At 41.4% G+C, this 26388-nt stretch overlaps 2 protein-coding genes across 8 annotated transcripts in view; both read left to right on the forward strand.

Moving 5' to 3' along the window:
* The window catches only part of hoxb3a (homeobox B3a), a 78851-nt gene that overhangs the window by 27847 nt on the left and 24616 nt on the right, over positions 1-26388 (forward strand). For 2 of the 7 annotated variants that reach the window (XM_082530972.1, XM_082530978.1), the window contains exon 1: positions 13574-13823. The exons of 3 other annotated variants lie outside the window; for them this stretch is intronic. The gene's annotated coding sequence lies outside the window, so the exon portion shown is untranslated. Of the gene's footprint in view, positions 1-617; positions 1326-13573; positions 13824-26388 lie in introns of those variants that run through there. 2 more of the 7 variants (XM_082530973.1, XM_082530977.1) reach the window with 2 other exon arrangements.
* Positions 7356-11692, forward strand: hoxb4a (homeobox B4a). The gene is made up of 2 exons (XM_082530983.1): positions 7356-8247; positions 9536-11692. The coding sequence occupies exons 1-2, from the start codon at positions 7776-7778 to the stop codon at positions 9838-9840; spliced, it is 777 nt and encodes a 258-aa protein (XP_082387109.1). The 5' UTR covers positions 7356-7775; the 3' UTR covers positions 9841-11692.

The following is a 26388-nucleotide window of genomic DNA, read 5'->3' on the forward strand; positions in this document are numbered from 1 at the left end:
TGCAGTGAACTCGATAAGAATCTATTGGCGGTTTGCAGAGCGTAATAATATCAACATAAATCCACCTGATACCCATGTCCGCAGGTTCCAAGACCGTTGAGCACAATACAAGCATCTGTTTATACGAACCCCGCTACAGTGCACTGCATTTGTTTGGACAAAATATTCTTTTACAACTCTCTGAAGAGGCGGTGTCGTTATACGATCTGGGTCCACATGACACCGTGCACTATTTATATCTATGCAACAAAAGGAAAAGGAGAAATGATCCTGGAAGAAAAGACTGTGTGTGTGTGTGTGTGTGTGTGTGTGTGTGTGTGTGTGTGTGAGAGAGAGAGAGAGAGAGAGAGAGAGAGAGAGAGAGCCCCTTCTTCCTCCACATGTACTGGCCATTTTTCTTCGAATTAATGACTCCAACTCAATTTAGTATGACAGAGAGAGAGGAGGAGAAGAAAGACAGAAAGAGGGGATGAGGCACAGAAAGGAGTGGAAGAGAGGTGGAAATGGCAGAAGAAAGGGTGGGGAAAGGGGAGGGAGTGGGAGAGTGAGAAAGAGAGGGAGAGGCTTGGCTTTGCTCGGGGTGAACGGGAGGTCAGCGCGTCTCACCAATATTAAAATGCGTACCGGGGACGCGGGGTGACACGCCTCGCCCGTTAAACAAAGAGTGTGCCAAACTGGCAGATTAATTTGAAAACTTGAGTTCATGCACACGCACACAACACTTAATGCCTTAAAGAGCCCACAGTCTTCACAGAAGCCCTGCTCTCGCGCTCTCTCAGCCCCAAACAGCTCCCCGTAGGACCGGAAAACACGGGGAACGGCCACCGGTGATGGGGGAAAGAAGAGTGCTTTATCACTGAACATTTTTAGCGCTTGGCTGTGATGTCGCAGGGTGAAGCTTTGCCGTTGTTTGCGCTGGATTGTCGCCATTACACTGGCCCTTGCTCTAACACTATCACCGCATTTAGGCACGGATTGTGAACCGTGCTGGTCTGACAGATCCTTGTTTACTCTCACCACAGGGTCTATCTCTGCCCGTGTGCCGGCACGCTCGTGAGCGACAAGGACTTTTTTTCTTTTTCGAAGAGGTCAAAAACATCTGTGGCGTCGAAAGAGAGGAAAGAGCGAGAGAGAGAAAAGGGAGACTGAGGTGTGAAAGCTGAATTAGGAGGGAGGCTTCGCAGTACGGAGGGAAAAAACGTGGAACGCAGCTGCCGAATTATTGCAGATGTAAAGAAGAAGAAGATAATGATAACATAAAAAAAATGGTTGAGCTTAACGTGACGACGCTAGAACGGAAAGGAGGATCCGCGAGCTTCAGAAGAGTGAGTACAAATCGCGCTGTAGAAGAACAAGCTGCCTCATCTGCATATGTGTATGCCCGCATTTTACTCGCACCGTGTATTTGTGTGGCAGGTGCTTTGCCCACAGGGAAGAGGGGAAGACCACGTGTAAGAGTTGGTGCAAAACCCCCTCCTTACCTTCAATCACTGCCACCCTTCTCCCCCCCCCCCCCCCCCTCCCCTCCCCCCACCCTACTCACCCTTCGCAAGAATTTTTTTTACGATATAGTGACCTTATCAATTCATATTTTCGGACTGTTGGAGGCTGTGCACGTCACACTGCGGGGACATGAACTGTGTGTTTCATCTGTGAGAGCTACATTTCCTTTCAATACCCAGGCTATTAATTTGCTAGCCTAATTAAGCTTGGATCTATCCTACTTGAGAGTGCATTTTATTATACAATTTAGGGTGACTGAGGTTTTACATATCCAAGAAGCACAGTTTTTACTCTTCTCAACCAGATAGATAGATAGATAGATAGATAGATAGATAGATAGATAGATAGATAGATAGATAGATAGATAGATAGATAGATAGATAGGGTGAAGGCCTTGCACCCTACTACAGATGCATGTGAGTTATTTTGATTCACCATTAGCATCGCTGCAGTTTTTTTCATATGTTGTTTCCTACGACCACGTGGTATATGAAGCTTGGGCCGATAAATGCCACAGTTTTTCAGGTGTATGTTACTGACCGCCTGTTTCTCTCTTCCTCTGGGTGTTGGGTTGTGAGCTTGTATTCGGATAAAACGAATAATTTGTTTCTTTTGTTTCTTTTCTGCTTCTCTGTCTGTACAGAGAAGCTATTCCTGGTCCTATATCATATGCTACTAATAGGACAAAAAAGTAGCCTAAGTTACTGCAAGCTTTATGTTTTAGTCTAAATTATTATTATTATTATTATTATTATTATTATTATTATTATTTGTCTTTTTAGTATGTTGAGTATTGAGAAGGCTTATGATTTCGCTGTATCAGGGGAAGAAGAAGCGATGTTTTGGAAATGTGAGGGAAATAATTATATTTGCTCTGGCTCAACCCACTTCGCTTATCTTGTTCTTTTAGCACTATTCAGTTGTACCTACCGTCAGTTTGTGAAATTATCTTTTACTCTCACAGACGAGCGTCCAGTCTCCACATAATATATATATATATATATATATATATATATATATATATATATATATATACTTGCCACAGGGAGGGACGTGCTGCAACGCTTCATTTTTCCCTCTCTGTCCGTTAATTTGCATGACAATAACCAGGGGAATGGAGCTCAATTTATTTTTCAAACTGCACAAAGAAGTAAAGCACATTTCTCTTCTTCGTCGTTGTCCCTGTAGCTTTTTCGCCTCGGTAATATTTCAGAACACTGACAAGTCCGGTCGCTGCACATAATAGGGCCGTTTAACCCTTCAGTATGTTCCCTCTAGTTTTCTCTTACCAGACTTAAACCATATAAGACCTTGTGTTGTGGGAAAGTTCTTAGTAGTTTAAAAATGTAAAAAAAACAAACCATAAATAAATTAAAGTAAATTAAAAAAAAAACCCTTTCAAAATAGCAGTTTTCTGCTAGGATAGTATTGTATACGAAGCGCACGATTTTGTACTTCTAACACAAGTATAGCCTACAAGACTTTTTCATCTGTCTCTACTGTGAAATCTCACTATTGCTATCCCTTCAATGTGAACTCATACTTTAGTGTCCGTTTACATAACTCTGTTTCAAATAAGAATTTAATCCCAGTTTACTGTTAACTACAAGCATTGTGCGACAGGTGCTTTTAACAGCTTTCAGCGGTAGCTGAGATTGTGGGCTTCTGAGACGAAGACATTTGAAAGTCGTAAATTGTAATGGGGGCGGCTTTTAAACGTATTTATTCTCCTGCTCCCTGAATATTTTATTGCTTTTCATTTCACCCCTAACTTCTTGAGCTACCACTTGAGCCTATGTGGTGTTTCAGCTGTAAAAGGAATTGACCCGCAATAAAACTCACATGCTGAAATGCAAATCGCTGACCTTTTCCATTCTCTTTATTTCGCACTACTGCGTGCTGTCCTCCTTTAGCTCCACTCTCCCGCTTGAAATATGCGCTGATATTACGTTTACATGCTATAGCTTAGAGAGACACCATGACTTTTTAATTGTTTGACTGTGTAGCACTAAATTAAGTATTTTCGCTTGTGGACTGAAAACAGGACGGTCTGGTTGTTTCAGATGGGAGTGCCGCAGCTAGTGAAGTGGCCCTTAGCCTCCGACAGGTGAGGATTTATAATGTTTATCTAAACTGTAAGATCAAATCAGTGTATTTTACAACTAGTAAAATAGGCGAGACGGATCCTTATCATGTTTTGCTACTATTGCATAGCATGATGTCTAGATCATAAGACTCTTTTCTGGCAACAAGATCGCTTTGCTTTTGTCTCCTTGTATCTTAATACCTGTGAGTGTGTCTGGATCTGTGCTTCGCACACTGACCTTTACCTGTAGCCCCAAACAATGGGCCGCCCGTCTACTGAATGGCTACTGCTGACAGACTTGACAGAGGGAAGGGAAGTGCCCCAGTCAGACTTAACACACCTTGATCGATACCTGAGATGACCTGCAAAGCATAGAGACAGGTCAAGGTTACAAAGAAACACACACACATAGATAGATAGATAGATAGATAGATAGATAGATAGATAGATAGATAGATAGATAGATAGATAGATAGATAGATAGATAGATAGATAGATAGATATTCTGTATTTCATTTCTATGTAGTAATACATATACTTTATGTTATATATTTATTGTATTTATTGTAAATGGTAAACCGTAGTAACTGTGATAATTACAAAATAACATTATTTAAACTGTAGGTATTTACCCATAAACCATAACTAATCTTTCTATCATATCACAGCGATCAGTTCCTTTAAATAAATCATAAATAGATCATAAATAAATAAGTTACTTATTTCAGTTGTTTTAATTAGCTGCACAACGAGCGTTAGAGTCACAAAACCTACGTGGGAGCAGCGTGACAGAAAATATCACTATATCAGGACAAACATGTGACCGAGAACAGCATGCCACTCCTTTATAAATTGCATTTAAATTGTTTATTTATGATCTATTTATGATTTATTTATAGGAACTGATTGCTGGGATATCATAGGAAGATTAGTTGTGGTTCATGGGTAAATACCTACAATTTAAATAATGTTATTTTGTAATTGTCACAGTTGCAACGGTTTACCATTTACAATAAATACAATACAACACACACACACACACACACACACACACACAAATATATATATATATATATATATATATATATATATATATATATATATATATATATATATATAGCTCCCAGGCCTCTGGTAGAGGACCCGAGCTTGAAGGATAAACCGCCCGCAGGGGCGTGATGGGTGTTTTTTTTTTTATATATATATACATATATGAAGACATAAAAATAGGTCCTCCCTATACAATCCTCTCTATGGTGGCTGATTAGATCATTTTTTGATTCATTTAAATCAGACTTTTGAAGACTGACTGCAATTCATTTAGTACAGTGAACGGACAATCATCCATTTATTCACCACTCCATTCATTCTTCAGTCAGATGCTCAGAACTATTTCTGATAGGACCGTGTTTCCCTGTGCCAAGTGATTTGTCTTTTCTTCATTAATTTGTTTTCATTCTGTTAGTTGCTGCACAGTTGGAGATGCCAGGATCTTTTTTCTTCTTCTTTTTTTCTTTCTTTTCCTCTTTTCCCCCTTTTGTGACTAATTAGAACTTTAATTCTAATTAAATTTTATTTGAGTTACTTTTGTAGAGTTCATGAATATCTTGAGATTTAATCAAACTTTTTTTAATTTCAAAGTCAAAAGAAAAAGAAAAAGAATTAGCATTTATTTACCAAAAAATGTAGTTGATGAATATATATATGTGTGTGTGCAGTCATTTAACGCACATTCCATTAAAACCAAGTAAGGCCTCTTTTGTTTTTGTAGGCCATATTTATGCTTGCAGCTCCACAGTGAAATTTCAGTACTGGAGCCCACCTATATTGCTTGCTCCGACCACTTATACCTTATCTCACGACTTCATTCATATATATATATATATATATATATATATATATATATATATATATATATATATATATATAAAAAATATTTCTTGTTTGGTTTTGGGTTTCCTTCTTCTTCTTTTTTTGTTTCTTTGCTTATTTGGACACCGTCGAGTTACAGGAAGCGTGAAAGTATTATAACTTCATAACTTCATCTGCCAACTCCCCACCCGCGGTGAGAGGGTCACGGGTCAGAGATAGTACTGACGAATGGAATTTTCCTATAGTGGCAACACACGGGAATTTCTCTAAGCAATAAAATCCTGTGGACGGCGTAGATATGCGCCCCCACACCGTCACTGTCAGTCAGTGTCTTCTATATCTACCCTGTAGATCCGGATTTGTGTAAAAATCATTAATAAAATCACAAATTCGCTTCTAGGGGAGTATATAGTGGATTTATACACAACGGCGTCGAAGGATCCAATACAATGAGGAGAGGCCTTCAGCTACGGTTCCTGGCTGGTACAGCTTTTGTTCAGTTAGATTTTTATAAAATTCGTTCGTTTAAAAAAGAGGGGGGAAAAAGAAAGAAAGGAAAGGGGAGTTTTGTAATTTTCAAAATGCATTTGGACACATAAATACAGATGTGCATTTTAAACCACTTGTGTCTGTTCGGTGATAAAACTCAACTGTTATTTATTCTGGTCATCAGAACGCTTTGCTGTCTTCAATCCCAACTCCGGGCTGAATTGGACTTTTTATTTCTTGTTGAAAAATGATGCTGCCTGCTTCACTGTTCATTCGAGAAAGCGTAAGGGGGTGGGGGGAGGGGGGGGGGGGTCGAGACGGTCAATTTTCTCGAAACAAAGGACTTTGACATCTACATCATCATTCCCGTGTTTGTGTGCGGGTCTGAGCATGAACCTTTTATCGTATAACACCAGCGAAAGCGGACTGCAACTTCTCCAATCTACCGAACGCATAATTTGTGTTTTCTTTTGCTTTAAATGTGTTTTGCCACGTTTTGATGCTGATGATTATAGAAAAAGCAATTCTGTGCAAAAGGTAGTTATAGAGAATAATCAGATTTATCAGTGGTGCATGCTGGAACGTGCTTCCCTTGTCTGCAAGTAAAAACCTTTGTTTTTCGCTGTTTTGTTAAAGTAAAAAGAAGCGACACCAAGCAGAGATTGAGACTGTGCTACATGACACTGGGTCAGTATCTGACACGAGGAAACACAACTCTCAAAGTCTGTGGCAGCTTGTGTGAGATGGTCAAAGTTGGCAAGATGGGTTCCAAAACAAAGAGCGTCGTACCTCTGTTCAGTAACAGCTCAAGGGCAAACGCATGGAGTGCGTGGACTCAATATGCCACGGAAGTTGATATTAGGAAGTGCGTGGAAACAAGTCCTGTTTATTCATGCGATCCCGGTCCAGGCAGAATTATTATGCGAGGCCAGTTAAAAATGTGAAATGTTGAATGGAAGCCTGTAGGAGCAAGTTTTTTCTCTATTCTTTTTTTAGGGGGTGGTGGGTCCCGTCTCTAATGCAAAGGTCTGTCGGTGATTTAGGAGGTATGTAACCTGAATTAGTTGATGAATTTTCTATCGATCCCAAACAAGCCAAATTTATCTCTGACACAGTGCTGCTGCTGGGTGGCGGCGCAATAGAAGAGCCGGGCCACTCTCCAATTCTCGTTATTAGCGATTAGCGAAGAGCAGGGGAAAAAAAAGCACATCCAAACACACACATCAACTTTAAATCTACCCAGCACTTTCTTTCTGTTGCTTTTTCCTCTGTATTTGTCTATTTAAAGTTCCAATCGGACGCGTCAGAAGCAGAGAGGGTTCAGTTGCAATGCGGCGTGGGGCGTGTGTGTGCGTGACTTCGTGTGTGTGTGTGTGTGTGTGTGTCGTGGGGGGGGGGGGGGGGGGGGGTTACTCTTCATCTGCGCCGTACTCTTTTGCTCGACTTTGTCAAAGCAGAGTGGATTTTTTATCGTCAGTGACGCACTTTGTTAATTTTATAATTCTCCGTCTGCTGAGGTGGAGAGATATAAAGAGGAGACATATGGAGAGAGACAGGAAAAGTATTGAGCGCCCACGAACTGAGGGCATATAATAGTGCGCGTGCTGGGGCCGTGTTTATCCTTAATCCTATTTCCTTATCCGGGGTTCCTTCTGGATGTGCGCCATTGGCCGACTGTAGTCACGTGGTGTCTTAACTTTGTTCACTTGACAGAAAAGTAGGAGGGTTCAACGGAACAGGAATAACCGAAGAGTAAAGGGATGAGATATAAATTTTAGTTATATATTTTCCAAGTAGGTGCAGTTCCACAAAAAGACAGAAATTAATGGCCATGAGCTCCTATTTGATCAACTCCAACTATGTGGACCCCAAGTTTCCACCTTGCGAGGAATACTCACAGAGTGACTATTTGCCCAGTCACTCTCCGGATTATTACAGCTCCCAGAGAGAGGAGCCTGCTCCCTTCCAGCCGGACTCTCTTTACCACCACCATCAGCACCACCCGCACCAGAACCACAGCCAGCAGCAGCGAGCCGAGCCTCCATACACACAGTGCCAGCGTGGATCGCAGACCGCTTCGGTGGTGATGTCCCCACGAGGTCATGTCGTCGCCCCGACCGGACTGCAGACCACTCCACTCCCGGAGCAGAGCCACCGCTGTGATTCCGTGACACCGAGCCCGCCTCCACCTCCGTCTTGCGGTCAAACACCCCACAGCCAAAGCAGTTCTTCCCCAACAAGCACTCGTAAGGACCCCGTAGTGTACCCGTGGATGAAGAAAGTTCATGTAAACATCGGTAAGAGAAGCATACAAACTTGTTTCTCTCCCCCCCCCCCCCCCCCCCTCTTTTTCTTTGTGCCCGTGTATAGTCAGCTAGGTTTCCACCGTGAAAAGCTCCCCCGTTTTTTCCTTAGGAGTAGTAGGAGAGTAGCCTTTGGGTCGAGATTTACGATCGTCTGTTTGCGGAGCCAATATAATTACACCCTCCATAAATTTTTATTACACCTCTTCGCTGAGGTGCCTTTTGAAGTCCGATCTCTCGCTCGTCGGCTCTAATTCGTCGCCTTATGACAACTCAGACCGAGCCCATAAGTTAGCTTTTATGCTGTGATAATTTGATTTTAAGTGGCCGGGTTGTATAAACGGTGTACTTTACTCTGTCTAGCCTTCCTTCCCCAGTCGTTGTTCCATGGGAGGGAAAGTTTTATAGCAGCTGAAATATTCATGTTTATGGATCCGGTCGTAAAACACTAATGCAAGACCGAATAGCTGCAGTCTATTATAGTTTATCTGTGATGCTTTAACATACTTGCTGCATACTGGGATAAGCGGAGTCACTTTTGCACCGTAATGCACTCACTCCGCTTCACTGTATACTTGACAAGAAAGAAGAAGAAGAAAGCTTTGTTTCTTTCATTTTCATTCTCTCTCTCTGCTTTCTCTGTTTGCTGGCTGCGTAAAAACCGTATGTTGCAGTTTTTGAAATTTGTTGAATCATTACCTAATCTGTCAGTGACTGTCGTACATATTACCCACCCCTTCACCCCTACCGCAAACGTTGCTGTACCACCACCTTTTATTCCTAAACACCAAGTAATAGACGATGCTACAATCTCTCGCATAACATGCTGAAAGGGACGCTGCAATTGGCCCTGCTGCTTGCCATGATCCTGTATTGCAATGCCGGTCGTACGTTGCGCAGACGTGTCAGTACAGCGCCGCTTTTCAAGCTTACATCACAACATTTGGACATCAATTGCAAGCTGGCAGTATTGCCAGGATTCCCACCACCGCAGGGCCCAGAATGACACCTGACAACACGTTTCAAAATATAATCTCCTCCTCAAAGGAGACACTGTAAAATAAACCAGCCAGGCTGTAAGCTCGGCGTTTGACAGGAAAGGATGAAAGGGGCTGCAGTCATGTCCCATTTTGTAGATCCAAACGCATTATTATTATTATTATTATTATTATTATTATTATTATTATTATTATTATTATTATTATTATTATTATTATTATTATTATTATTATTATTATTACATGTTAATGCTATAACGTTCATTGTTATTATTTCTCTACAGTAAGTTCAAACTACACTGGGGGTGAGCCGAAGCGCTCGCGAACGGCCTACACGCGCCAGCAGGTTCTAGAGCTCGAGAAGGAGTTCCACTACAACCGGTACTTGACGCGCAGGCGCAGGGTGGAGATTGCGCATACGCTGTGTCTGTCGGAACGGCAGATCAAAATCTGGTTCCAGAACCGGAGGATGAAATGGAAAAAGGACCACAAGATGCCCAACACCAAGGTCCGCTCTGGAACAGGCAGCAACAATACAAACTCCCAGGCTCTAGCCGGATCCCAGAGCCGTTCTTCCGGACCACTATAGCCCATTCTTTGGCTGTTTGTCTGATACAGGCAATTTGTCCTTCCCCCTTTGCTCCCTGAATCCCACACTGAAAAGACGGGCCTGACACGCTTGCAACCACCGGAACCTGCACTTTGGGCCGGAATGTTTTTGGTATGGGGGGAGAGAGAGATGTCATAGCCGCCGTTCTGGCCCTGATCTGCGCTGATGTTTCTCACAATAATATGACCTTATGATGTAAAAAGGGATGGCAAGGGAGATTTCCTTTATATATGAAAATGATCAAAACTACCCGAAGAAGATGAAAGAACTAAGAGAACGTTGCTTTCGCCCGCTTTCCTTCTTTGCCTTCCTCTCTGTACTCGTCCTTTTATAATCCTCTCTCTCCCCCCTCTCTCTCTATTATCCATCTCTCTCTCTCTATTTCAAACTCTTTCTCTCTCCTTCCCTCTGACAGAGCAAAGAGTGGTAGGCTGAAGATACTGTTCCCAGCGCGTGTGTGGTTCTTTTCCTGTTCCTTTACTATTCAAGACTTCTTTTAATTTAAAGATGTATCCTCGTTTTCATCTTTATTCATGCCAAATTCTGCCCCCGTTTGTAATGTTTATTTTGTGGGTATATAGCAAAAGGGTGAACTGCTCTTCCCAATACACCACTCCCTACGACATCCGTACTACTACTACTACACACACACACACCATCACCACCACCCTCTCCCCCATTGTCACACTTAAGGCGCACGTGTAATATATTGAACTCTCCTTTGGTCAAGTGAAGCATTCTTGCACTCCATACACACTCATAGAAAAGCCACACATGCTCGCTTACCTCTATGTGTCCTTATAGTACTTTAACATACAAACCACGATATGATCCAAAGTAACACCAGGCAGTTTGCCGTCTTGCTGTTTAAACTGGTGCTTTTGTTTTGTTAAACGGCGAACTATAGTTCTTCATTTTTAGTTCTAGTTCTTTTTGAATTTAGTGTTGAAATATAAAATGTTGTTGATGCTGAGAGTGACGATGAGCGTTTTGTGATCAGTTGATTTTTCGTAATATGATGTTGTATACAAGCAAACAGTGTAACAGGGTTATTAAAGTGAAATTAAGTAATTTCCATCAACTTACAAAAGACACTAATGATCACACCAAAATCCCGGTACAGATACTTTAATGATGACAGAAACACAGCACTATACGATGTACTACCTATTACCTCAGTTCTGTGTGTGTGTGTGTGTGTGTGTGAGAGTGTGCTCGCGCGTGCGTTTGTGTCTCTATCTATACGCGCTGGATCGGACGATATCGATAAGTTTATTTTTTTATGTAATTTTTTTCGCTCGTTTAATGAAGTGAAAGCTTTCTGAGCTCCTATATTTTTAAAATTGTGTGAAAATATATTATTATTATTATTATTATTATTATTATTATTATTATTATTATTATTATTATTATTATTATTATTATTATTACCTGCCATACAAAAAATCTTGTGGACATTTAAAAAGACAATTCCACAACTGTGCAGCAAAGAGACATTCATACAAACAAGTATCCTCTGCATGAAAAGTGATTTATTTCTTTTTAGATGCCCCTTTGTTCTTTCTCCGCGCATTAAATGCGCGAGCACTTCATTTTCTCTTTGCCCCTTCCTCGTTTATTCTTTCACTTTGTGTCTCTTTTTAGATATTTTATTCTAAAAGTGTTATTTCTTTCCACTGATGCCATTTTCTTAACATTCCAAAGATCCCTTTCGATCGTTATTGATGAAATGGTGCTGGTGAACATGTGTTACATCCCCCGATGTGTATGTTGCTCCGTCCTCTTATTTGTAAATAGTCCATAGACATTTAAATAAATGACTGAAAACGTACCCTTTCTATCTTATTATTATTACTTGTTATTTTTCCATTTTCTATATGTAAAATGGGTTTTCTAGGAATAACAGTTGGAGTCCTGTTGAATTTTACTGTTTCTGCTTACCTCCCCAGATTTGAGTAGTAGAAGAAATGCTTCCATACACAACAGTTTCATACAATTTCAAATTTGGTTTTTCCTGCAAAGGCAAAGCAACCTGTCTTTCGAAATCAAGAGCCTGCGATGATTAATCTGTCCCGGCCGTGAGTGATCTTGGTACATTACATCCTGTAATCTCGTTTTAAATCACAAACCGTCCCTCCGTTTCGCGGCCGTCCTCCGGTTAATTTAACGGCTGCTCAGATGCGCTTGCACCGGACCGACACACCATAGGTGACAGCTCCCCTCCCTTCTTCCTTTCTGTGTGTAGTTCTGAAGAACAAAATTAGTTTCTCGGTTCGTGGTCTCTTAATGTGCTAATGAGTGTAATTTTTGCACCACACTGTTTTTTTTTCTCTCTGCTCCTTTCGTTGTTTTCTGGACTGCTGAGCGCGCCCGCGCCCGCGCCCGCGCACACACACACACACACACACACACACACACACACACACACACACACACATATATATATATATATATATATTACAATATATATATATATATATATATATATATATATATATATATATATATATATATATATATATTACAAAAAGGGAACGGGCCCGCACCATAGCTCAAACCCTGACAACCAAATAGATAATCAACAAGACGAATGGCTTCTTTTGTAAGGCGCGGCTCCCGTATTAATTTTCATTTTCTTTTGTTAGAACAGGTATCGAAAAATATAGAGAAAAGGGAGGGGGGCACGAGAAAATAGCATTCTTCTCGATGAACTTTAAACAAAAAAAGTGTGCCCCCCAAATTGGTTCTCTCGTATTCCTCGGCCCAGAGAAGATTCCCTATTACTTGTTGGTTGATTTCTCCCTGGGCTTCTTGCCACACAGACTCACGTTGCCCATTTATCTGTTTTCTTCCCATTTATGAGAGGTTTCTCCAGCGCAAAAAGCCACCTCCAATTAAACTGTACCCCTAGATGTGCTCGGGCACCCACTCGAGTCAAAACAGTAAAATCGTACATTTCACTGTGTCATTAGTGAAACATTTAATCTCGTCTTTTGTTTTTCTATATTAAACAACGTGATTTAATCCAAAGATATTAGGCCTGCATCTCCAGTTGTTAAAAGTAAGCATACATTTTCTTCCTATATTGTGAGAACAATAGTGGTTTAATATCGCCTCCTTCACCCTGAGGCTGTATACCCCTCCTTATAATATGATATTTGTGTCCAAATGTGGTAATATCTGCTACACATCAGTTGTCCCATATTGGGAATCTGAACACACACACACACACACACACACACACACACACACACACACACACACACACACACACACACACACACACACACACAATGACGACCTAAATGACGACCTTATTATTTATTTATTTATTTATTTATTTATTTATTTATTTATTTATTTATTTATCAGCCGGGACGTTCTGCTGCTTCTGTGAAAGCAAGCAGATTTTTGTGAGGATGCCCAACCCCCACCGCACACATATCAAATCTCTGTGGAAAAAAAAAATGTTCACCGCCATTATTTTCTGGACAGGACAGAGGGGACGGCCCCTTAAGAAAAATGCGAAAATTATACAAGAAACAATCATTAATCACTTGTTCTTCTTTAAACAGTTCTTTTACTTTTCTTCTTCTCTATTGTCATCCGGCAGCCACACACAAGACCCCTTCTGGAGGTGGTGGTGGTTGGGGGGGTTGCCAGAGGGACAGAAGAGAAAAAAGGAGACGTCTTGGAAGACACTACGAAGACACCCCCCCCCCCCCCCACACACACACACACACACACACACACACACACACACCTCCTTTACACACACGCCTCCCCTTTCCACCCAAGCTATTTTTTACTCTACATAAACATGCTGCCATAAGAAGAAGAAAAACTTTTTTTTTCTTCCTCGTTGGAAAGAAGAAAATCTCTCCAAGGAACTCCAACAAACCATTCAGAAATCCCTCACGACGAAGCAGAAGATGGCTCACGGGTCGATAAAAGTAAGAAAGGTAAGGGCCTGAGACTAAATTTTGTCTTTTCTTTCTCTGCTTTGGCTTCTGTTGCCTTGTGTTGTGGTGTTTTATGTTTTTATTGCCCCCCCGCATTTGGCGAGGTCACGCTGTAAGAGCATTTACGGCCGTGGGGTTTTTGACTGCAAGCGCTTTGGGAGTGTTTGTGTTGGAATGAGCCTGTGTGTTGTGCTCTTTTTTTCCTTCAGTTTATGCAACCATTGGTGTCAACTCTGCGTCTGTTTGTCAACCACGAGATCCGACGCTTCCTAAACAGCTGCTGTTGTGCGTCGAACGTGCTGCGGTGCGTCTTTTACGCATAGTATTTGTAAAGAGCCCGTTTTTGTGTGCTTTTTCGAAAGGCAGATCTTTAATTTTTGATAGGTTATATAATATTATCGAGTTGCTAACTTAACAAGGATGCCTATGGAGTCCCGTATTACTCAAGGAAAATTATAAATGTTGTTGCTAATATGTGACAGAAAGGCCCACGAGAATAATTTCTGGTTCCTGGAACTTATTATGCATTGTTTCTTAGCTACGTTTCTGCGGTTATAAAGTGTTTCTGTGGTTTAGGACCTATACCTTTTAATGAGATATTGTTAGTGTATGTGTATGTGTACTTTGTTTGCCAGGTGCAGGCTACAGACACTGCAGTGGGAATATGAATAATACGGCCTTCAGTTAGACAGGGGGGGGGGGGGGGGGGGGGAATTAAGCGAACTGAGGGGGCGCGCTGGTTAATGGATACTGTCTCGGTTGCGCTTCAAAACAATTTAGCTCGAAAACAAACGGTTCGCGAGGCTTTTCAAATGAACTGCCAATGATCGCCGGTCGCGATGCGAGCTCAGGGCCTCTGCTATCTGCTGAGCCTAACAGCGACGGCCTCAAGAAGCGCGTTCACTTCAGTTTGACCCCTTCAGAAATCAATCTGCCAGCGATTCAAATTAAGGGGTAGCGTTCTGCTAGATGGGCCTTCAACCTCTCAAGGGGACGCGTGGTGCGGCGTGATTCGATGTGTGGAAAGGAAGGACAAAACGGAATAGAAAGAAAAAAGAGAAGGAGAGATGGAGGAGGGAAAAATCAATGGTCATACACGGAATGGCCAAGCTAAGGCCACAGAGGGTTCAGCCAGGGGACACGTTTTTTTCTGACCGATGAGGTCCAGTGGCTCTGAAACCAGAGGCTGACCTGTGGCTCCCCTCTTCATCCTCCACACCACACCTACCCCCTCTAGTCCCTGTCCCCCTTGACCTCACTAGGTTGCGCTCCCTCGGACATTCCCAGACCTCCAGAGCCACCAGGCCATTTAGTCATAACAGACTGAGTTCAGGGCACTGTAACCCAGGGGTAACAGTGATATCTCCACTCCCACACCCAAACAGACAGACAGCAGACAACTCATCCACCTCTACAGGGGTCAGTAAGAAGCCACTTCTGACTGGGACTTCAACTGAAGTGTGGTGTAGCGGTTTGAGTCATCTGAAACTACTGGAAATGTCTTTCCTTCGTTGAACCCTCTGTCGTTTAGAGAATATAAGACCGGGGCTCTCTGCGTCTGGTCCTGAGAGCTAAAGTGCGAAACTGTGTCGTAGATGTGTTAGGTCTGATGCTGCGCAGACCTCGATGATAATGTAAACACAGCATGCCCCTTCTGTCTGCATGGCTGCAAAAGCTGCTAGTAGCCTTTTAACTAGTGGACGTTCACGCCTGTGTGTGTGTGTGCGTGTGTCTTCAATAGTACTGATTCAGCAAAGCAACAAGTATATGAACAAGAAGTTGTGTATCAGTCATAACAGTGTCTGTGTATATTTATTAAAATTATAAGACATTTCAATTACATTAAACTTCAAAAGACATTTTAAATGAACCACTAAGAAGTAGTCAGACATTTATACATGAGCTGCTGTGAATTCACTGGTGGCGGAATCCTTAAAACTGTGCTATGCACTTTGCCTTGCATCGGGAAAACCTTTGACTCAGGTCAGCCATGTACTATAGCGTAACGATAAGATGATCGTTAATTGACAGTTTTTCCACTTACAGCAAATGTGAAGCTGGAGTGGTTCAATGCCACAGTTTACAAATAGTTTAGGACAGGACAGGTTGAAGTTTATAGAACTCTGATTTTCTGAGTATTATTGGGAATCTTTGGAAACTTCTATCATTTCTTTTTCCACAATCTGTTTTTCCCTGTGACCCAGCTGATAGTTAGCAAAATATATCTTTTTAAATGATCTGGTGTTTTCTAGTTATTACATAAGGTTTATAGGGTTGGCAAGGGTTTGTACAATCACAGTTAACTATAAAAGTATTCAGAGTAACCATGTCAATTTTTACGGTTTGAAATGTTCAAACATGTTATGCTTATTTTGGTAGTAGTGCAACATTCGATGAGTCGGACACAGTACATACAGACACAGATGTGGGAAAACGTACAAAAGCTGTAGACCAGCTGTTTTGTTAGGATTTTTTGTTTTTGTTTTAACTTACATTTCTGTCAAGTCCCGTAAGAACTAACGGATGCAGTTTTAAAAATAGGCAAGCCATTCCAGCATGTGACAGAAAAGTGTTTTTGTGCATTTTGGTAACAAATACCGCAGTCAGGTGAATAAATCTATAATACAATATTACAATTATGTGGGGAAATTCAAACTTGACCCATCCCTCGATGTTAATGTTGAGTGTTAATGGATATTGAAATACTATAATATGATTCATAAAGGACCAATTCTTCAAGTGACTTAATGTAATTTCTACTTTGAGCTCTTGCAGTTTCACTGAAAAACAAACAAACAAACAAACAAACAAACAAACAAACAAACAAACAAACAAACAAACAAACAAACAAACAAACAAACAAACAAACAAACAAACAAACAGTATCTCTCTTATATCGCAAAGGTCTGCTGAGCTTTCCTTTACTGAAAGATACTTTATACCTGTATGCTTGTGTGAAGTGTTTTCTCTGTAGCTTGACTACTTGCTCCTGATGCTTCACTTAATCCAAAAGAAGACTTATTTTGTAGTGTCAGGGGGATTAGCATGTAAATAACTATAAAGTAAAAGCATGAAACAGCCGGGGATCATACAGACAGATGTGACCTGCAGTTTACAGACAAGCAGCTCTTTGCTTTGCACGCTGTTTGGAGGCTCTGAGCCAACCGATGGAACTGATGTTTCAACAGCAGCTTTGCACAGGAAACAGAACACTCACACATGCAGTGGAACATCAGGTGCCAGGCACCGAATATGAGCGCATGTGTTCAGCGATCGTCATAGACTGGAACACACACAGATACACAAAAGTTACACAAACTTCTGTATTTTCCTCCCTCCCTTCCTCCCTCCCTCTATGGCCCGCGTTTGCTAATTGCTAGACAAATCGCCCGCTCCTTTTCCCCGTCATCTCTCTCTCTCTCTCTCTCTCTCTCTCTCTCTCTCTCCCAGCATCCACGTTGCCCGAGAAATTTATTATTCTGGAGAGCTCGAGGAGCCGAAGAGGTCACAGTGTAGGCGCGCGGGCTGCAGGAGGAGGTCGTCACGAGAGATATATGGTTGCCAGGCTTTTAGTGCTGCACGGGCTGAGCGCGTGCATGAGCGCGTGCGGGGGAGCCATTTAAAAGTAGACACGTATTAAGTATTAAAAAGAGAGAGCCAAATAGCGGCTGCCAAGTAGCAGCACGCGCATACACGCTCTTTGTGGATTCCAATCCGTGCCTGGTTAGTCAAAGGGTTTTCTAAATAATTAAATACTTTTTTTTCAATAATGTGCCAATTAATCACGAGCTCAAATATTATTATATCGTTAAGCCAGGCAATGAAGAATTACAGAAATTGCTAGTGTCTTGCCTTTATCAGCACTAATAACTTTATTAGTAGCAAGGACGGCAGAAGAGCTTTCGAGTGGACTTCGCTGCAGAACAAAAGGAATGATGGAATGATGATTCTAATGGGGTTTAAACAACTTTTGATAATCATTTGTTTGCTTGGTTTTTGTTTCAGCTCTGCAGCTGGCTCGTATTGAACTCCAATGTTCCCGTCCCTGATAATAAATGTATAATGAAGAAATCACGTGTCAATTTGTGACCAAGTGTTGTCAGACTTCCAGTGAAATTTGAAGACAAGCAGGCCTGCAATCTGATGAAGTTACTATTGTACGATACAGCATGCAGCTCTCATATCCGTTACATGTGAGTGATAAATAGGTTTCTGTTGCCTGTATGACTAATGGCGGAGAATCAGGCCCATACAAGCCTATTTATACTGTTGGATTAACCAACTTCTCTTTACTTTTTACTGCAGCATCCTAATGACAAAGACTCACTGCCTTTTCATATAAAGTATAGTTGGAATAGCGCACTGAGAGCAGCAAATCGGAGACACGTAAGAATGAGGATTTGGTCAAATCTGCCGTTTGTTTACGTTTATTATAAGTCACTTCTAATCGTTTTCAAGCATTTTAGAAAAAAAGATATCTGAGTGGCATGTTCTAAAGATCTCAATCATTTACACGCTGGCTTACCCTCAATTCCACAGTGAGGATTTCAATGAATAATGTGTCTTTAAATATAGCTAGAACTTCACAGAGGCAACAAAGACAGTTGTAAATAAGGTACATTTTGTAGTATTATCAGTTTTTTTCAGGCTATAATATTTATCATTGTTTCTAAAATAAGTCTGAGCATTATAATATTGTTGCAAATGGCGCGTTCGTGGCAAAATGTTTTGTGTGCGTCTGTCGCTGCTTGTGCAGGTTAATGCTGCATTAAATACCCCGTAACAGGGCGGGGGGGGGGGGGGGGGGGGGGGTCACTATAACTGTCTATCGTCAGTAAGGATGATAGTAAAAATCAAATGTGTATGATAAAAGATCTGATAAATAATTGTCTAATTATGCTTTTTGCATGTTTTTACCTTTTGGATGCTTTCTTTACGGACTCTCTGACCACCATCATGTGCTTGTACTTTGAGTTTAATTAATTTTTCCTAAAAAACAAACACACATTAAGCAAAGTTGGCCATGAATTTGACGGATAAAAATATTGCTCTTAATTTTTTTTGTCCAGTTTTCCATTCCATTCCATTTTGATGTTTTTACAGATTTGTTCCTCACAGTCTTGTAAAGTGAAAATCTGACAGACATCAATCAACCCTGCAGTTTATATCACGCTCTATTATTGATATTACAACTGTACGTGGATATATTAACTGCTCGCTAATATCTTATATGATATAAATTACTGTGAAGCCATAACAGACTACAATATGAAACTAATCCATACTTTTTCCATTTTCCCTTTAAAATGAACTAAAGTGAACCACTAACCCACCAGTCTGATCATAAACGGCCACACAGTTGTGGTTGTGTTTTCTAATTATTCCATGCAGGCGAGTTTCGAACAGGATTCTGAATAATAATAATAATAATAATAATAATAATAATAATAATAATAATAATAATAATAATAATAATAATAATAATAATAATAATGTTGCCATAAATAATAATGTGACTTAGTTCATTATATAGAGCAGAGAAGAAGACAAAGAAGGAGGAGTAAAAGAAGATAGTACTTCTGTTTTAGGATGTTTAAAACTATACCGTGAAACTGACCCGGGGACGTCACCGCTTTAATCCCAGAGCGGAGGGAAGACCTCACGTCTCGCACGTGGAGAAGAATATTAGGGGGGGGAAATGGTTGTATGCGTACTGCTATCTCGAGACAGATTTACGAGGCGCAGTAAAAGGCAACGTGTCGGGGCAGGCTAAATCAATCTCTCTCTCTCCCTCTCATTGTCTCCCCTGTTTCTCACACACATCTCCCACTACTATTACTACTACTACTACTGCGACTACTGATATTATTATTATTATTATTATTATTATTATTATTATTATTATTATTATTATTATTATTATTATTATTATTATTATTATACATTTTCTCACCTAGAATATGTGAGCGATAAATCACATCTCGGCACTTTCATTTTCAGGCCATTATCCATCTTAACAAAAGATTTCTCTCTTTTTATTCAAAACTTAGTTAATCATTAACGACGAGGAAGAATCTACCTGTCTATCTACCATCACTGACCTAGAAAGCCCCAGGATCTCAAAGAACTCTTTTACAGTCTTTTCAAGTGCCGACTCTCAGTTCTACTGATAAATCTTAAACTAGCTATTTGAAGCTGGCGTGGATCGCGCGGTGTTGTGTTGTAATGCTGAGTATAAGTGAATTATTCGAGGAGTATAAATGTAAAATAATGCATGGGTCATTTTGTTCTCATGATATGAATGGATAAAGATGCAGATGAGTGAAAAATCCTCCGCCCGTCGCTTTTGGGACGTTTTGAAACGGTTTGGTGTTTTGCGGTAATGGCTTTGCATGCGGTTGTGCCAAGTTTACAGGACTGATTCTATGGCTGTTGTCAGGCCGGCCCAGGTCTTCGCTGCTGCTTATCTTAGCTGTTGTTTCAAACTGTGATTGCTATAATTTATGGCCGTCATTAAAGACGCCATCATCACCACGGCAAATGTTTGATTTCAATCTTGTTGTGGGTAAAAATCTCCGCGGTGCTGGCAGCGTATATTTAAAGGAGTATCTGCATGTTTTTAGCGCATCAGAAAGAAGAAATAAATACACGTCCAAGCAGGTCTGTCACTGTTAATAGTTTACAGCCACATTTGTTTCCTTTTGCCAATTATTTGGAGACGTGTCATGGGTAGATTGCATTTTTAAAAGCAAACTGGCCAGTTGCATTTCTGTACTGCACTTTTGAGAAAGCTACTCTTTGTTTGCCAATATTGCTCTTTTGTGTCACTTGAATAGAAATCGAAATATTTTTACCTTTCCCTGACGGTTTTGGTAAGTCCCTAAAGAGGATCCTTTATGTTTTAATGGATGATTTTCTAAAAGCTCTTTAAAAGTCTCTCCATCGCCATGAGCGGAAAAATCAGCGCTTTCTTGAGGATCCCGAGGCCCATGCTTTGACCTTGAAGTGTTTCTTATTTGCTACTCAGCAGCTAGGTTAGCCTTCAGAGCCTCAACATTTTTTTTCTACTCCAAGTCTCTATTGTTCTGCTGGAGTCGGCTCGAGCTTTGGTAGCCCGCAATAGAAGGATTCCAACGTTCTATTGTTGCAGCTCAGTCGGCCTCATGGCGGGGGTTTTGTCAGTTCGCTGTTTCTTCATCTACTCTTTTCTTTCTTCCTCTGCGGTCTCTTTCTTTTTTTGTTTTGTTTTTGTGAGAGCTCTCTTCTCTTCTTTGCTACTTTACCGAACTCGAAATAAGTAATACAAATCTCATTCTAATCGAATTACACTTCGCCACCGCACCAAAATCTTCTTAATGGGATTTAAAAAAGTAAGGTGAAGTTGGTTAATTGAGTCCAAGCAAAATATTTAATTCTGAATTTTATTATCCTATAGAGTTCGGAGAAAAGCCTGCCTTATATTTAGTTTTGGGTTTCCAGACGCCTAACAGGATGTCTGTCCTAATTATCAAACAAACAGATTTGAGGAAATTTGTTCTCACTGACACAGATGGCAGGTAGTCTTTGCTACCGTTAAATATTTAGTTTAGCTTCAAGACTGGAGTGAATATGACACCGAAACAAGAAAAATACCCCCCCCCCCCCCCCCAGCGCTGTGTATCTGATAAATTATTGCCGCCATCATCGGGTATTTCCTTTTTCTTAGAAACACTGAAATATAGCACAGGCTCAAATGTAAGACGGAGCAACGGAAGGAATCCCGCTTCTTTGGTCGGCTGACGGCGAGCTGAGAAAGAGATGACAGTGAGCAATAACGAAGAACGAGTGTGAGGCGTGCAGTCATTTTTAAAAGACGAATTCATCTTTTATCGGCCCCTCTGTGTGTCTGTCCCAGGCCTCCACTGCTTTACCCTACACACGAACATCCTCCGACTGAAAAGTCAACACAAGTGTTTCCTTTTCTTCTTCTTCTTCTTTTTTTGACTTCATTTGGACTCCTGCATGCATGCATGCATCCACGGGCCCGTGTGGGTCCCACAAACGGAGAGAGCCCCCACCACCACTACCGCCAAACACCTCCCGCCCCGAACAACACATCACGTGATTCATTAAATAATTAATGCAGAGGTTGTAGAATAGATATGTTTTCGTCAGGAATATAACGGCGAGACGTGCCGCTGCTCTTGACGTAGAACTGTCCTTTCACCCCCCCCCCCCCCCCCCCCTCCAAAAAAAAAAAAAAAACAGCGGTGAAAGAGAGCGAGAAGAAAAAATAGAAAGAGAGGGGGAGAGAGGGGAAAAAGAGGAGACACCAAGAAACACCAACAGAGAGAGGGGGAGTGAGTGAGAGAGAGAGAGAGAGAGAGAGAGAGAGGGAGAGAGAGAGAGAGAGGGAAAGAGAAAAGATAGAGGGAGGCTGCAATAAAACAAATTTGGACGGGCGTGTATCTTGCGGGTCGTTGTGGACACCGTGAGTATTGCGGAAGGAAAGGAACTGCATGGGGGGAAACCACACTCCTTCCTCATCTTCTCCGCCGCTGCGCCGCCTTCTCCCGCATCCCTCTCTGTGAATCATAGGCTACTTTAACATCGTGGTAAATATTGCCCCCCAAATACTCGTCTTTCGCCGTGTGTTTTTTATGTCGTGCATGTTTCTGTCGTGTTGTTTACACATCACCCCCCACCTATCATCATCACCATCAGCCATTGTTTATGGGTTGTAGCGTGCAGCCGAGCAGCCTGAAAACCAGAGAGAGAGAGTGAGGGAGAGAGAGAGAGCGGTGCAATGCTAGCCGACGGCTGTTTATATTTTAAGAAACACTTGGATATTCTTCTCCATCTTTCGTCCATCACTTCATGTCTGCTTTTACATCTCTCTCTATCTGTCTGACTCTCTGTCCATTCCTCTCTCTCTCCCTCTCTCTTTCTCTCACCCTCTCCCTCCCTCTCTCTCTCGTTTCCCCCTCTCTCTCCCAGCTAGCTACTTCTCTTGATTTATTGTAAGGCTCGGTGTCAGCGTGCGGCCGGGGCTGCTGTTGTGTGTTTGTGAGGGAGCGCTGTTGTTTATGGCGCTGCCCACGATAAATCACGGTTTCCTGCGCTGTGTGTAAGACGGCTGGGGAAAATGACGGTCGATGGACCGACGGTACAGGGGAAAGAGGAAGGAGAGCAGGAAGAGTTCACGCCACGGCTGCGCCACTGGCTCCTCTTTCCCCTTCCTCCTCTTCCGGCTTAATTTCCACTTAATCTCTCTCGTCCTTCTCGGCCCCCATGCACGCCCCTGTGTTTTCTTTCTTTTTTATTCTTTTTTGTCCTTTAGCTTTGTTTTTTTTACACTTTAATTATTACTCCGGGCGTTTCGGGTTTTCCCGCTTCAGTATGACAGTATTTGGCTGTAGCTTTCAGGTCTTGAATTACTGAGACGACCAATTAACGAGAGATTTGTTTAAATTTGGCACACCGGGGCACGGCTCGGCCGGCATGAAATCTCATAAAAAAGACCAATGGGCCAGGAAAAGCTCATCTATCTAGCCGGAGGCAGAAATGAATCCAAGTAACTCAGCCAAGGAATTCGGACTAAAGATGGAAATGACAAGGAAACCTTGTTGATCTTCATTAAGTCCCTGGTTTGTAAATGAAATGCAATCATTAGGCTGCTTTCTGCACTGAAACAGGCTTTGCAGTGAAGATGGACTTTTTACGTACCAACAAACCTAACTGCATCTTATTGTACATTTTAAATTATCTACTGTTAGGCGCTATGTGGCATCAACTTTAACTTAATGCAACAAATAAAGTTTTGTTTCTCCTTATTGCCCATTTTCTGTGGATGCCCGTCGGAATGGAGCTGTTCGCCATTACACATGTCAGAGCTCAGTGTCTCTGCTTTGGCTCAAATCCTCCACCGTGAGTCAGAGCTTCTAATGTGGTGAGCAAAATAAGATGCAGACATGGGAGGACCTTCCTCTCTATTTCCCCATCCATGTTTATATTCACACGTGTCTGCTATTAAGCTGGGTGCATTTCGTGTGCCCTCTTGTAATGGAAAGTCAGACACTATGAGATGTTCCATTTTTTTGTCGTTGCCATTGCCAGTAGGTGTGTGTGTGTGTGTGTGTGTGTGTGTGTGTGTGTGTGTGTGTGTGTGTGTGTGTGTGTGTGTGTGTGTGTGTGAGAGAGAGAGAGAGAGAGAGAGAGAGAGAGAGAGAGAGAGACAGTGTACTAGGCTTGCTGCGTTGTTTTGGTGTGATACATTTGCAGCATTGCAAACAATGAACTGCAAGACTGTTTTACAGATTTTAGTGTTATTAATATTATTAATATTTTTATTACAAATTACAAAACAATAGGGTTGGTATTGGAACTGATGGATGTGCCCCTCGAATCGTTTTACAATTAAGGCCGGGCCCCTTTGCAGCATGGTCCTCTCTCTCCTTCAGTAGTCTCGTTCCCCGCTTGGCCATCAGCAGCAGTGTAAACCTTAGCTTAACCAAATTAGAGCTTCTCCGCCGGCCTCCCATCACATAATAACGACAGCAGCAACAAAAGGCGGCGCTTTTCAAGATGTGTATTCCTGCTCTCCGCAGCCCTGTCAAAAACAATATCTCGCCTCATTTCTGTAGACAGAAAAGGGGGTGGATTGTGGCACCAACCCCCAATACCCCCCCCCCCTCCCCCCCCTCCCCCCCCCCCCCCCCACACACACACACACACATGTATTTAGATGACGATGCAGCATTGAAATAGTGCTTGAAATATTTTATCTTATTTTATCTCAGCCATGTGTCCACAGCTAAGTATGTTTGGTATGACAAGATAGTTCCAGCTCAGACTCATCTGAAATAATTGAAATGTTTGAAACGGTCCTGAGAAATGATATTGCGCCCTGTCTGACATCCATTCAAGCTGCTGCTGTTATCCACGTTTAACTTCTCTGAGACCGAACTGTGTTCACTCGGTCCGGTATTTATGTAGCCTTATGTTCTGTAATACAAATGTGGAAAGAAATTAATATTAGGCATTAATGTGTTACTGAGGCGTGCCTTCTATTGAAAGACCACAAATAACTGACGCTGAAATTAATGTTTACACCGAAGCCCGCTGCAGGGCAATTGTAATACTGGCAGCTCGTTTTAGCAGAGAATAAAAGAGGCAGCTAAAATGCTATTGGAATAAAAAATAAGCATTTGTTCACGGTTTGCTTTCCACTCTATAATTACAATGGTCAGAAAAGTAAAGACAATATTTGATCATATTATGTTAACTATTAACTGTCTTTTTTGTCCAATTAACCAAATGTGAAATACCTATGCACGGAGAGTCCGCAACTGTACAAAAGATGTTCAACAGATGTTCAAAGCTAACGTTATCATATTACAGTACATGTTTCAATATCACTGGTGTTGTCGATCGCGGTTTTTGTGATACGCGTATTATTTCTCATTAAGAGCAGTTTGTCGAAGTACCTTCCTTTTCGTCCTTTATCGGTGCATTGCTTGTTTTCTTGTGTTGCTCTTACGTCCTACGTTTCTGTTAACATTCACTGTGATTGAAGCATCCTTTTATTGCACATGTTCATAGACAAGGTACAATCCTACGCATCTTAAAGAGAAGCAAAAGCAAGTAGGCACAAGACACAAGACCTCACACAAGGCATCTGCCCACTCATTGCTGAGACTGGCAGCCATATTGACTGCTTCACTGTTCTTTTTCCCTAGCAGGAAATATTTTCAGTCCTGGGAGCGACCAATCTGAAAAGAGTGAATCATTCTTTTAAAAATTGTATTTAAAATATTTAGTTCAGTTTTAACGCCCTCTCTATTTACACACAAGCTAGAGATATAGTAGCCACATATTAACGCAATAAAATGACATGTAACCTTTGTGCGGCACATACATCCGTATAGAGACAGTGCGATTTTGTGAAATTATACATATGTATGTTACATAGCAAAATGTTTTTGTTGTGACCACATTTTAAAAAATAATCATAAAGTGTATTTAAAATACTCTGTTCATGCAAATGAAATCCAAATGAAGAAGCAGCACTGACGAACTGAACAGTCCTCAAAATGTGTCCCACTTCTAGCAGAAGACTGGTGCCTAAAGTTAAACTGATTTCTTTTTTACATTTTTAATTGTATTTTCCAATACATCGTGCTCAATAGTCGCTTGCAGAAAATCTCAGTTTAATTGCCTGCTAGCGGGTAAAGCGAAAAACAAGGGAAAAAAACGAAACGAAAATGGAAATGGAAAGACAGAGAAGAGTAGGGTTTCCTCGAAAACAGTCAAAACATAAATCCGAGGACTACTCGGCCTCATAAATCTGCAGCTGATGGACGTTAACGAGGGAGAGATTTAGCGTGGGAAAAATAATGTTTACAAAAACCGGTTACATTCTTTTAAAGGACCCCTAACATGAAAGATTTATTACAGTACAGACACACAATTAACCAATGTAAGCACGACGATATCTCATTATTATTATTATTATTATTATTATTATTATTAATAATAATAATAATAAACCGAAAGTCCCATATCTCTTACTGGCCGGAGTTAACCA

The sequence above is a fragment of the Aulonocara stuartgranti genome (assembly GCF_965226115.1).
Source record: "Aulonocara stuartgranti genome assembly, chromosome: 4".
In the NCBI taxonomy this organism is placed as follows: Eukaryota; Metazoa; Chordata; class Actinopteri; order Cichliformes; family Cichlidae; genus Aulonocara; species Aulonocara stuartgranti.

Coding starts and splice junctions, on each gene's coding strand:
- hoxb4a (XM_082530983.1), top strand. CDS start 7,776: ATGGCCATGAGCTCCTATTTGATCAACTCCAACTATGTGGACCCCAAG. Junction 8,248..9,535: donor GAAAGTTCATGTAAACATCG/GTAAGAGAAGCA, acceptor ATTTCTCTACAG/TAAGTTCAAACTACACTGGG.